This window comes from Diabrotica virgifera, chromosome 2, assembly GCF_917563875.1.
Source record: "Diabrotica virgifera virgifera chromosome 2, PGI_DIABVI_V3a".
In the NCBI taxonomy this organism is placed as follows: domain Eukaryota; kingdom Metazoa; phylum Arthropoda; class Insecta; order Coleoptera; family Chrysomelidae; genus Diabrotica; species Diabrotica virgifera.
The window spans coordinates 231,185,105-231,199,287 of NC_065444.1; the positions used below are offsets into that span (position 1 = coordinate 231,185,105).

The 14,183-nt window shown below is 33.4% G+C and overlaps 2 protein-coding genes across 2 annotated transcripts; one reads left to right on the forward strand and one right to left on the reverse strand.

Annotated features, from left to right (window-relative positions):
- Nucleotides 1–2,609: 2,609 nt before the first annotated feature.
- Nucleotides 2,610–6,132, forward strand: LOC126880940 (52 kDa repressor of the inhibitor of the protein kinase-like). The gene is made up of 3 exons (XM_050645017.1): nucleotides 2,610–2,759; nucleotides 3,016–4,879; nucleotides 5,855–6,132. The coding sequence occupies exons 1-2, from the start codon at nucleotides 2,610–2,612 to the stop codon at nucleotides 4,489–4,491; spliced, it is 1,626 nt and encodes a 541-aa protein (XP_050500974.1). The 3' UTR covers nucleotides 4,492–4,879; nucleotides 5,855–6,132.
- A 5,116-nt stretch (nucleotides 6,133–11,248) lies between these two features.
- On the reverse strand, nucleotides 11,249–12,994 carry LOC114334017 (uncharacterized protein F21D5.5). The gene has a single exon (XM_028284015.2). It carries the CDS (start codon nucleotides 12,784–12,786, stop codon nucleotides 11,269–11,271), a length of 1,518 nt encoding a protein of 505 aa, XP_028139816.2. The 5' UTR covers nucleotides 12,787–12,994; the 3' UTR covers nucleotides 11,249–11,268.
- Between the last annotated feature and the right edge of the window lie 1,189 nt (nucleotides 12,995–14,183).

The following is a 14,183-nucleotide window of genomic DNA, read 5'->3' on the forward strand; positions in this document are numbered from 1 at the left end:
TACTCAAGTTTGAACAGATCCATTACAGTTTTATAAGTGCTTTTTTAAAGCTTAGGATCTAATCTTTAAAATGCACTAAATTATTTTACTTTAGAAATGAAATAGACTATTTCTTTTTGAGAAAATTAAGAAAGATAACAAAAATGTAATACAAAAACCGAAAATTACCAACTAAAAATATGTTTATACAAAGTGATCAAAACTTTTTTCTATAAAACTTACCTAAAATACATTTAAAAATAAGCTTCAACAATAATAAATGTTCAGCAAAAAAAATTTTTTTTAGCTGTTATACAGTATGTCTGCGTAACTTGGAACCTATTGATAACTTTTTATTATCAGTTTTACGAAAAAAAGTTATTCTTTATAAAATACTCTGCATCGTATATAATCTAAAATGCAATCATCAAATATCAAATTTAATTAATTTTATACGAGGTATGTCAAAAAATATGAATTTCACTCAAGAGTAAAGTACCGTTACATTTCACAATATTGAAAATTGTTATTAAGAAAATTTGTGTGGAATTAAAAATTTGTTTTAGTGTTCAATTACATCCTTTTAATTAAAATATTGTGAATAATAAAGACACTTAACTCTTAAGAAAAATTCATTTTTTTTACATACCTCGTATAAAATTAAAAAAGTTTGATATCTTAGATTTTAGACTAGGGAGAGCATTTTATGAAGAATAACTTTTTTTCGTAAAAGTGATAATAAAATCGTTATCATAATTGCAATAAAATGATGATAAGTATCCGTAATTTGAGAGAAAATTAAAAAAAAATTTTTTCGATTAGAATGATCTAATTGTATATTTAAACATAGTTTTTAATTTCAAACAACTTTTCATAATAGCATTTTTTGAATGGAATATAAAGGTACTATTTACTCTTTAACGAAATTCATATTTTTGACATAACTCGTATAAAATTGATAAAATTTTATATCTGATGGTTGAGTTTTAGATTTTTGACTATCCAGAGCATTTTATGAAGAATAACTTTTTTTCGTAAAATTGATAATAAAAAAGTTTTCCATGTGGTTCCTAGCTACTCAGACATACTGTATAAGAGCTTCTGTATAAGACTTTTCAAATTGCAATGCCATATACGGATTCAGCATAATCAAAAACAAAATAGAAACATATTTGATCAAAGTAAAATAATGAATTTAACAATATTTTTAAAATTATTTATACAAAACAATTGTTATTGTTTAAACAATTAATAAACAATTAGCGCCCAAATCTGCGAGTAGAACTTTTTACTTTAACATGTATATAAACTAACAAAAAGTTTTAGAAAAATATAAGCTTGTTTAAATTTTTCCGAAACAATGCATGTTTTCATTCTAATTGCACTCCCCTTATCAGTGGCGGATCCAGAGGGGGGCGCGCGCCCCCCCCCTCAGTTAAAGAAAGTTATAGCCTATACCATATTTTTAAGTTTAAACGAAAAATTTGATTTGGAAAAGTCGTTAACAACACAAGTTTAATAATGTTTTGATAGTATGATGATTTTAAAAACCACCAATGATGTATATTTCTCGCGGTAAGAGGTAACGGATAGTCATGTGATGAGCGATGCAGCGGTGTAAACGGGAGTTAACCAGCCGTCTGGACGCTGACGGTGACGGACTGGCGGGTAGAGATGGAAAATACCGCTACTTTCTGGTATTAAGTGACGGCGTTCCGTGACTCAGCTGTAATAGGTGACGGTATTATCAAAGGTATTATATTATTTTTGTCACCTATTACCTGACAGCAGGAGACTGCTATCCCCTCCCCAGCCCTTCGGTATTATGGGTCCTGTCTGAGTATTTCAGCATTATTTATACAAGTACTAAAATAATAATAAATACATTTGATATTTTATCATTAATAAAAATGTAATTTTCAATCTGCTTTCAATCAGCTTTTAATAGGTAAACTAATTTAATACCTTATTCTAACCATAAATTGTGGCCGGTAAAATTGATATTTTATAATCAATATAGTTTTATTTTTCAGTAAAAAGTATCCTTTTATAGTCTCTATACTCTTAAAAATAGTTAGGTAGTTTTAGCGTGATTGGCCGTAAAGACAGACAGGAAGAAACCACTTCATCTTAATAATAGTATAGATCAATATTACAACTACTATGACAAATACCCATGAATACGGTGACAGAAAAGGGTGACAGCGAGACAGCGTCCTAATACCTCACCGCGATATTCGACGACAGCAGACGGAGACAGAAATATTAGGGATATTGCCGTAACGTATTACCTTTGTCACGAATACCTGGTGGTAATAGGGTGACTTATCCTAATACGATATATAACGCCCATCTCTACTGGCGGGACGATCGCAGCGCGGCTGCGGTGCTGGTGCCTGCGGGGCGCTTGAGTACTAAGCTGGAAGCAGAGAGTAGCCTAGAAGCTGTCTGCTAGTTTATTAGTAGTTCCTAGTGTTCCTAGTGTTTGTGTCCGGTCCGTCATGAGCACAGTAGCTAATGCGTGATCGCAGCTTGTATCATACCAAAGTGTTTCAGCTAATTGCATAGTTGCGATATTTTTGTCAAGTGTGAGTTGCTTGTGATATTTGGTATACCGTTGGTGTTGGAAAATGGATCGTTTCTTAGTTAAAAAGAGAAGAATAAGTTATCAAGAGGAACAAGATGTTGAGGAACAGTCTGGTTTGTCTCCGTCTCATAACCTAATGCCAGTTGATGAACCTGCAGAGGATCAACAATCGACCTCGACATCGGTTGATAATGTAAATAGTTCTTCTCACGACATTGGTTATTATTTACAAAACATTTCAAGTTCAAATGATCACAGTATATTATTTTAACTCAACACTGGACACCCGAAAAAAACTACCAATTCCCTACGTCTTCTCACATCAAAAGAGGACGTGAGGAGCTAAGGCGAGTGAATCATGGGCACTTCGAAAAATACCCCTGGTTGGTATTTTCCGAATTCAAACAAGGGCTATTTTGTAAATATTGTGCCGTTTTTGCCACGGAAAGAAAGCTGGCGGTCAAAATACAGTGCCTTTGAGAAAGTTAGTATCCGAACCATTGAATAAATACGCAAAACTTTCTGGAAAAGATGGCGACCTTGAGTCTCATAACTCTAATGAGTATCACAAGAAAGCTGAACTTGATTCGAAAAACTGTATAAAAATCTTCGAAGATCCTGACCTTAAAATAGTAAATAGGTTGGATCAAAACAGAAAAGAACAGGTGGCACAAAACCGTTTAAGACTGGTGCCGATAATCAAAACTATATTGTTACATGGCAAGCAAAACATTCCACTGAGGGGACATCGTGATGATGGAAATTTGATGGAAAGTGCAGACAATCCCGTGGAGAATGATGGTAATTTTAGAACACTGTTACGGTTCAGAATTGACAGTGGTGACACTCAACTTGCAGAACACTTGAAATCCAGTGGTGCCAATGCTACGTACATAAGCAAAACTACGGCCAATGATTTGATTAACTGTTGTGGCGAGGAAATTTTAGATGAAATAAAACAAAGAGTTTCAAAGGTAAAGTTTTATTCAATTTTGTTTGACGAAACGACTGATGCATCTCATACTTCCCAGCTAAGCCTCTCTCTGCGTTATGTATATAAAGATGTCATAAGAGAAGATTTTGTTGGCTTTATTGATCTTCATAAAGCCAACTACTCTCATGTTGATGTTGATCCCGAAGTGGAACCTGTTATAACAGGGGAAATCCTAGGTCAGACGGTGGTGAATTTTATGATATTTTTGGGGTTAAACACGAATAATTGTGTTGGAATAAGTTGTGATGGCTGTTCCGTCAACATGTCTGAAATGCGGGGTGCGGTTACAGAGATACAAAAGGTGGCGACCAATAGCATTATGTGTGGGTGTAAAAACCATGCATTGAACTTAAGCATATCCAAATGTAATAAGGTCCAACACGTAAGAAATGCTCTAGGAACCATCAAAGAAGTAACAAGCTTTTTCAACTCATCAGGAAAAAGAAATTCAGTTTTGAAAAAGGTGTTGGGACATCAGATGAGAGGCTATTGTGAGACGCGTTGGGTAGAGCGTCACGAGGCTGTTTTAGAATTCACAGAAGACATGCCTAAAATTGCGGAAGCTCTCAAATGCATATCACAGTGGAGGGACAGCACAACGTCAAGTAAAGCCCGCGCTCTGTTGTGCTCAATTTCAACTTGTGATTTTATCATCACAATGCATTGCCTGAGTGACACAGCAGATGTTACATGTGGTCTTAGTAAATATCTACAAACAGAAGCTATAGATGTATGCTCAGCCAAAAGTAAAATTGACAATATGATGAAAACCATTCAGAATAAAAGAGACAAGACCAACGAATTCTTCCTTTTAATTTTCAGTAGTGCTGAAAAAACCATGGACGCGATGGATGTACAAATGCGTGTCCCCAGAATTGTACGGAAGCAAGTTAATAGGCCCAACTACACACTATTAACAGGTGACAACTAACGATCACAAGTTTCAAAGTATTGGGAAACTGCTGTTTACATACCGATTCTAGACAATCTCATAACTGATTTGACAAGCAGATTTTCAGACGAGTCTTTGGATTGCTACAAGCTAAACATTTTAGTTCCATCAACGTTAGATTCCGTGTCAAATGTGAAATCCAGCTTTGAAAGTATTTGTGATAAATACTCTTCTGTATTGTCAATTAAAAAGGAAACAATGCTAATGAAGATTTTGAATGAGATTTGCTCCCTAAAGAACATGGTTAACTACAACGTCTTCAAAGAAATCAGTACCCCTATGACGTGTTTTCAAAATCTTGATGAGCACAACTACCCTATTTTGAAGTCTTTGGTGCAGATCCTGCTTACTTTACCAATATCAATAGGTGAGTAAAACATTGGCATGATAAATAAATTAGAGATATATAGGTTATATTTACCTTAATCGTCGATACAGTTCTTCAGTTTACATTTGTGCTATGTATACATTTCGAAGTATTAATTATTACTTCATCATCACAGGCTTTTGGCTTTTATTACGTCATATGTTTAGTAAAATTTCTAGAGTTAAAATCACAAGGTTAACAATTTTTGTTTACTAAAATTAATCGATGATGACTTATCCCAAACCAGCAGAGGCGCAACCTATAAAAATTATAAAACTAGCTGACCAATTGTGTCACAAATAATATTTAAACAATTACCATAAAATATTTAAATTTTAGACAAAATAACATTGGAATGGTTATCAATATTCATCCTGTTTGCCCCTTTGGATTTATATGACAAGTAATATGGTAAACTTACCTTTCCGTCAAATCCAAAAATTGTTGCTTTTTGTTGTTACATGTTTCGATGGATGCCGATCATCGTCAGACACAGTATATAACACTCATTAAAGTTAAAATTAAAAACACAAACATTGAAAACATTTAAAAAACGGACGATTAAAATATTTATAATGTAAATGTAGGCCTACAATGATTAACGTACCGTACCGCGGCAAGACTGGCAGACGACTCAAGCGGCAAGACTGGGAGTCGTCTGCCAGTCTTGCCGCGGTACGGTTCGTTAATCATTATTGTAGGCCTACATTTACATTATAAATATTTTAATCGTCCGTTTTTTAAATGTTTTAAATGTTTTCAATGTTTGTGTTTTTAATTTTAACTTTAATGAGTGTTATATACTGTGTCTGACGATGATGGGCATCCACCGAAACATGTAACAACAAAAAGCAACAATTTTTGGATTTGATGGAAAGGTAAGTTTACCATATTACTTGGAATGGTTATACTGTATTTTTAACTGCATTGCAATATCATAACTACAATGTTTCTTAAAAAGGGTTTCTATTTTAGCAACAGCAGAGAGATCATTTTCTACGCTGAGGCGATTGAAAAGCTGGATGAGGACCAGAATGACCGAAGACCGCCTGACCGGACTGGCTCTCATGAATGTTCACAGGGATATAGAAGTGGACATCAATAAAATTATCGATCGGTATTCCAGCAAGAAGAATAGAAAACTGGATTTTGTAATTTAAGGGAAAACAACGTAGTTTTTGTTAAGCCAAAGTATTTTTGTTTTGTTTTATAATTTACTTCTAATGTCAGTAATTAAATCATACTAAACATAATGTTAGTTAATCATTTTGCAACCTTCTTTTATACAGTATATTAATACCTTGTGTCTTATAAAAACGTAATCTTGATATTTGAAAAATATTTTTAAATAATGAAACATAAAAAAAGTGTTTTTTGCTTGTTACATTTTTTAATAGTTCAAATGGAATGACTATAAGCCACTCTTAAAGTATTTAAGTAGGATGAGTTTCCAGTCTAAATGTACCACAGGACTACAGTGTCTACTACCAGTCACTACACGTATCATCCTAAATCATTTCTATCTGCTAGAGTAGAGAGTTGAAAATAGCTGAGTTTATTTGTCAATTTCAAAGTTATTTTTTTGTAAACGCAGTGTGAACAGAGTAAAAAAATGTGTTTTAAAACGTCAATTTTCAAAACTCAAAAAAGGGTATTCCATTCCCCCCAAACCCCCCGGTATTGGGCCCATGTTGACAAGGTTACGCCCCCCCCCCTCAAGAAATCTCTGGATCCGCCCCTGCCCCTTATATTATAATAATAAAAACTATCGGTATTACGAGTGAAAAATACCAAAAATACCAAAATTTCAATTAAAAGTCAGGTTGGAGAAAATGGAATATCCAAGTTCAAAATCGGTATACGTTAAAAAATGCATTTTCTCGGCTTCCGATGGAGCAATTTTCTTCATCTTTTTTTTTTTTGTTCTCAACTAACTCGAATAGATATATATCACCAACATTTAATTATTGATAAATAATTACTAACCCAAAATTGTAGTTGAAAATTAAAGATTTTGTTGGAAAAACCCGCATTTTCGAGAAAAATTTTCTTCGAAGTAAATCGGAAAAATATGTCTCTATGCAGAATTTAATTACGGTAAATTTTTGTTTGGGTATTTTTGGTGTAAAGTTAAAATCTTTGGAGTTATAGAGCAATAATTGAAAAAAACACGATTTGGGGGCGCCATTTTGTTTATAAAAAAAGTAGCACACTATCTGCGGACTTTGCATACCTATAATAATATTATATAGGGTCATAAGATTCGATTCCAGCAATAAAATTGCTGGCAAATAACGTTTCCCAAAAATGGCCTATTCTCCAATAAATCTGCCCAGATTATTCTTACATTTGTTTGCAGCACTTTCAGCATATATTCCCTTTTACGCTTATTCACCATTATTATGTCGCTCAAATAACCTCCTACTATTCTTGCACCTCTCGCTATTCTGATAATTCTCCTGAATTTGGAATACCAAGTAGAAGTTGATGTATGACCTACCTCGTCATAGTTGAAGCATTTTACAGTATTACTCTGACACTGCATTGTGCATGACCCTCCACCCCGCACTTGCAGCATTTCATCTTGCTTGCCTCCCGCAGTTTCTTGCTATATGTTGACAACAACTATAACATCTTGTCACCTTCACTATATCCTTCACTGTGACGTGGACTATCCCGATATTTATCGTTTCTTACTCTCTTCTACTAGAAGTCTTCTGGCTACATTCTGATCCATCTCCACATTACAACAAATTAGTGTAAGTAGTGTGTAATTTTTGTATGTTATTTTATACCCCAGCCCCTGGGGTGCCCTGGGTGTAAAATAAGATACAAAAATAAAATCCCACAATTCTCTCTGTGGGATTAATTAAGTTGTGACTGTCTCAGTTATACAGACAAATTAGTCATACAATATAAATATAAGAACTTGGGATAGTGTGTTTGCTCAGCTCGAGAATATTTTAAAAGATTCATTGTTATAGAAACATAATATGACACAAAAATTAATACATCTGTATTATTAGCTGAAATAAACTTACTGTTACTGACTTATTTCATTGAAAAAGGAAGAATAAACATAAATAGTGGAAGTGCATATTCATCCATTTACATATGTAAATAATAATCTATAAAACACTATATAATTTCAAAAATAAACTTTTGTTTTCATTGATGTGATCTAATTTTGTTAATTAACTGCATGTGAATATTTTTTTCTTTAAACATTGGCTATGAATGTGTATGCTGTAAAAATGAAGTCGACTTTACTAAGTAACAAGACGTTTACTCAATACATACTACGCTATCTTCATTACACAGAGAACTGGTGTCTGAAAGAGAACCTTCTCCATGAACCCTTCCAAAACTAAATTAGAAGCCTTTACAAATACGAGGAAACTTACTGGACTGAGTGAGCTGAAATTATTTGGAGACATACTGGAAAGGACAAATGAGGTCAAATATCTAGGGGTAACCCTGGATTTGAAACTCGATTGAAATAGTAACGAAAAAACCTGGGGATTCAAACAAAAGGTGATTGTTACATATCGCCGCTTCGCAACAACGTAGGCTTAAGTAAAAAAAGACGATTTTAGTGGAGAGATTTTAAAATTTTATGGATATGATTATGAGCATAACTCCGAATAAGTTGTTACTTTAAAGAAATTACCTATACAATTTTGTTAGAAATATAAATACAAACTGTGATAACTAGATAAATTTATAAAGTGTTTTTGTTAACCGCCATTACATTGGAGTCTTTTTTTCTCAGAAACATTTACTTCAACTTTGTTAAAACGCTGACCTAACTACAAAAAGGGTCCTTATTTTAGAGAGAATTTTCACAAAAACTAATCGTAAGTATAAGATCGGTCGTCCTTGACGAGAAGTAAACACACAAATTGCTTCACATTCTGCATTATTCTGCGGCGTAACTAGCTTGGGTCTGTATTCATACGAAAATGTTAAGTATTTAACTAATTTCGCGCTAAACAAATATAGACACTTGGTGTCATCTCTTAGTGACTATTATTATTAACGTCATAGGTCTTTATTCACGCGATAGATACTTTTATTTTTAATAGATCATTAATAAGTCAATTTCGTCAAATTTTGACTTAAGCCTACGTTCTTGCAAAGCGGCGATATGGTTCAGTGCTTTAGTCGAGAGATACGGCTTTGCAATCTTGTGTGACCATTCTCATCACCATACAAAGACAAGCACTTCTAAATATCACAGGCGCCATGAATAGTACAGGAACGGCTTCATTAGAGGCTATCACAGGTCTCCCTCCAGTGGAATTATACATTTTGGTGGTAGCCTACATGACCATCCTAAGACCCAAAGCAAACAATATTTGGAGGTCGGATAATATATTGAACAGCCACAAAAACACTGCTGGGACTATACTTGAGGAATCCATCTTTATGATGTTATCAGGACTAATCTTCATTGAGAAGATTAACACAATATTATACCACCTAGAGAACAAAAAGTCCCAAATATTAATGGAGACTTAATATGGTTCACTGATCGATCTAAAACTGCCCATGGTACTGGATCAGGAGTATTTGGGCAAACATGTAACTATAATAAATCTTACATCCTAGGTCAACATTGTGTTCAAGGCTGAAGCAGTTTTTGCTTTGGTAGCCTGCATTGATGAAGACCCTAAAGCTAAGAGAATCAACATCTACACAGATAGCCAAGAGGCTATTCTGGCAGTAAAGAACCCACTCCCACTCACGAAATCAAAACTAGTGAGAAACTGCAAAGACCTCCTCAACAACCCGGCAAAAGACAACAAAGTGTCTTTCGTTCAGACTAAAAAAATAATCAGGCCTATTGATAAAAAGACTCTCATGACCTCAATAAACAAGAAACCAAAACAGAAACAGGTTGGGGGAGAGGGGTCAAAAATGTTCAAAAATTGCGTTACGCAATAGTTAGTCATAACTCCCATAAAAGTGTGTTACGTAAGGGGGGGGGTTAAAAATCTTCAAAAATCGTGTTACGTAATACTTGAACGCTCCCTAAGTGATGTGAGGCAGATTGTGTCAACTAAATTTTGAACCAGAAGAGATCCTAATAAGAAAACTGATTAGAACTTATTAGAGTTTAAGGAAAAAAACAAAGTATGATACAAAGGTCCAGGGGAGGTCAACGGGTCCATGGACCCCCCTATTGTATTTAGTCTACAAGTATTTTTTTAATATTTATTATTTTTTTCTGTTAACTCTAAACTTTAAGCCATCAGTACAACACTAAATTACACGACAACCGCTTCCAAAGAATTGAAAGAAGCCATACAATCTAATAAAACACCCTTCTCTGAAAAATAATCTGCAGGCGCATTTTTTTGGGTACCGGTGGAATCATAAACAACGGAAATATTTTTCTCAATTCAAAGAATAACAAAAATTATATTTTAAAATGCAAATACATTACACTGGGTTGACTGAGTATAAACCTTATGTAATGAAAAGTCACGTTTCAAATTTGCGATACCTACAATAAAGATATAAAAATTTGTATTTTACTAGATAATCCATGCGTACCTATCCATTGATGGTAGAAAGGTTAACTTTTGGTAAAGAATGACCAGTGAGATTAATACTCGTGAATTGTCTATCAATCCTTTTGATACTGTAGGTAGGTATCTGGGATTATATAGTGTATTTTATCCTAGTAAGTGCGAGTCGTATGGCTAAATCTGGAAAATATAATATTTGAGTAATTGAGGTAAGTCTGCCCCCCCCCCCCTATTATAACTTTCTAGATCCGCACCTGCAAAGGCCTTACAACCAAGTGCTAGAGACTAACGAGTCTCGCCAGATCTAAGAAGAGACATTACACTATAATCTGATTGCCAAATAATTGCTGATTGCTAAATAAATAAAAAAATAATTAACAGTTGTCCCTTGATAATCCGACAAGTATGGGACGAAAGGGGTGTCGGATTACCAAAAGTGATTATATATTTGGCATTGTTTTGCTAGCAATAGCCTACAATATTCTTAAATTTTATGAGTAAAATGCTACCCAGATTAATATGCACATAACACATCAAATTCGGATAACTAAAACATGTTTATTAAAAGAAATATGAAAGCTAATAGGATTTAATTCATGTCGCGACAGGTTTCAGTACAAGGCGACCTTGAAGGGAGGTGGGTCAGACTACTGAGCACGTCGGATTGCAAAACGTCAGAGTATAAAGTGTGTACTGTACTTACTAAATTTAATAGACATTTGGGACTGGGATCAGCAAACAGAGTAAGTATAGCACTGTTATTATAAAAGAGTAGTATATCAAATCCATTTTTTAATTTGAAAACTTGGGTAAAATCATATAAAAAGAATAAAAGTTAAAAAAATTCAATTATTTTTACTTTTCTAATAGAAACATTTTATACAATTTTTCATTTTCACTACTGTTAAATTGTGGAACAAATGGAACTTCAACAATTTCATCAAATCCTTCTTCTTTTACAGGTTTTTGATAATTTTTTCTCAGATTATTAATAATAATTTCACTGACCATTAGATGAGATTTATCAGTTAACTCCCTAAATCTATTATTATGCTTGGATTGTTCAAAGGTTGTGTTCATGACGAAACATCTACAAGGCACTCCAAATTTTTTAGCAACTTCTATATATCTTTGTCTTGATTCTTTATCAACATTTGTATTATCAACAACACAGTTTTTCTTCTTTTGAAGAGATTCCTCGACTAGTTTAACACACTTTTGCCATGAACCTAGAGTATCTCTATTAACGTGGACATAGTTTTTGGGTACTATGTGAGATTTACAAAACTGACTTTTACCTGAACCTGGGCCACCTACCATAACAATTAAGTTTGGGGTATCGTAGTTGATGGTAGGAAGAGTTTCGGTAACTGTTTTTCTAGGATCAAATTCCGGCATTGTAAATGGCATAGCTCTACTTTTCATGAAATATTCTTCAGGAGTATAAAACTTTATTCCAATATTTAATGCGAATAGACGATCAGCAGAAGAATGATCTTTTGGTTTTTTTGGGGCCCAATTTTTTTCTCTTCCTGCAGCATCCCCAACATAAAAAGATTGATTCATATTAATTTTAACGTTATCGTTCTTTTGGGTTTTTAAAAGGTCCCACATTCCTGTTATAGGTTTTCTATATTTGGATCTCCCCAGAGCAATGTAGACTTGGATGGGTAAGGCGATTTTCTTTAAAATATTTTCAATTTTTCTTTTGAATCCCTTTACTTTAGATGGATCTTTCCCAATACCTGACTGATTGGTGAAAAACACAATTTTAAAATTGTCATTGTACAATTTCTGTAATTTTGAAGGAATATCACTAAAAAGCATGGCCCAATCATCGAAGTCTTTAGGAAATCTTGCACCTGATTGTGTTTTAATAATTGTGCCATCTATATCAAATGCTGCTATTTTGTTTTGACTCTGAATGTTGTCTGGGGTATAAATCAGTAATTCTCTTTGGTCAATATCTTCCCATTTACCTGCTCCATTAAAAAAGGCACTATTGTTTGGCTCAGCGTACATAACTTCTAACTTTGGTCTCTTAGCGGTTTGTTCCAGTTTTTCTTCTAGATACTCAAAAACAACTTCGAATGGATGAAACCCCAAACGGAATTCTATAACATGACCAGGTCCCAAGGTGTATGTCTTATCTTTGACTACAGCATATCCATCCACACCACAAATAGACTTTCCGACTGGCTTTACTTTTACTGTACATGAATCTGTATCCGCTATACATTCAATTTGTTCTTTTGAAACATAAACATCATCTACTTTGGTTTCTACACTGCGCCCCACTGTTGTTAGCTCACCATGCGGTAAATTAATTCTTATCTTATTAGCTAGATGTACCAGATAACATTTTCTTGACATACTGATATCTGGATTGAACTTGACAAGGTTTAAAAATACTTTTTTTTAGAATTGAATATCTAATTTTAGATAAAAAAATGCTAATTACCATAACAATTCCAATGTCGTATCATTTATTATACTTGTAACATACCTTGGTAACTGGTAACAATTTCAAATTTCGTAACTGAATATAAACAAAAAATCCTAACCAAACTAAATTTGAAGGAAAATGTTATTCTTCAATTCTTCTTCTTTTCTTTGAATGATATGAATCAACAATATTAGTCATAAGCACTAGTCGTAATAGTCCATTTACTCACGGCTTTCGCTCCAAAATTTAAAGAACCCCTTGGATTTACATGAAGTTTTGTACACATAGCTAACATGTTAAAGTAAAAAAGTGATATTGCATATTGTTCCGATGTGTGCTTTTACCTACTCTGGGGTTAACTTTCACCCTTCTTCTGGGTGAAAAAATATAAGTTCAAAATAAGACCAGAAGTGGATATATAACTGACTAATTCTATAGTGTGTTTTCAAGTCGATTCTTTTTGAGCCATTTGCGAGTGAATATGTTTATTTTTCAACAAAGAAAAAACACGTTTTTAGACGGTCTTTCGCAAATAACTCAAAAAGTAAGTAACTACCTACCTATTTTATCGAAAAAAAAATATTCTTAGCAAAAATATAACTTATAAAAAAGCGAACAAAAATGGCAGAGGTCTCTGAACCTAGTAGAAGCAGAGTTGTACCTACATAGCTAATGAAAACTAGGTTCATATTCGTCAAATTCCAAAGCGAAATATCCAAAAAATGATGCACTTTTTGAGGAAAACTCATTCCAAACTTTTTGAAAGTGTTTAAAAACAGCTATTATATTTTTGTTTTTTGAAAAAGTTTCTAGCATCAAAAGTAAAAGAAAGTTACGCTAAAAATAATTTTGGTCCCCTTTCTTAGTAAAAAATAATCGGGAAAATTACCTACTCCCTAATAAAGCATCTCAAATGAAATTAATTGTTACCACTTCATAAGTTACTTATAATGTATTATTTACACCTATGGTCTGTCTCATCGATTCAAAGTGCTTACATATTTTTTTTTTTTGGAAAAAAATGGCTTTTAAGTAAATATCTTTTAATTTTCAATTTTGAAAAAAAAAATGCTTTTTTCAATAGAACTTAAAAATTATTAGTGATACCAAAAATCTCGAAGGGTAAAAAATGTAGGTTTTTCTTTTCTGAATATTTCGGATTTTTTGTTTTGTCGTGATTAATGACTCGTTCAAGCCCTTTAACTACAGCCCTTTCAATAATAAGCACTTTGAATCAATGAAACTTACAAGTCATATACATACCTACACGAGAAAGCAACTTGTGAAGTGGTAACGGTTAATTTTATTTGGGATTTCACGATTT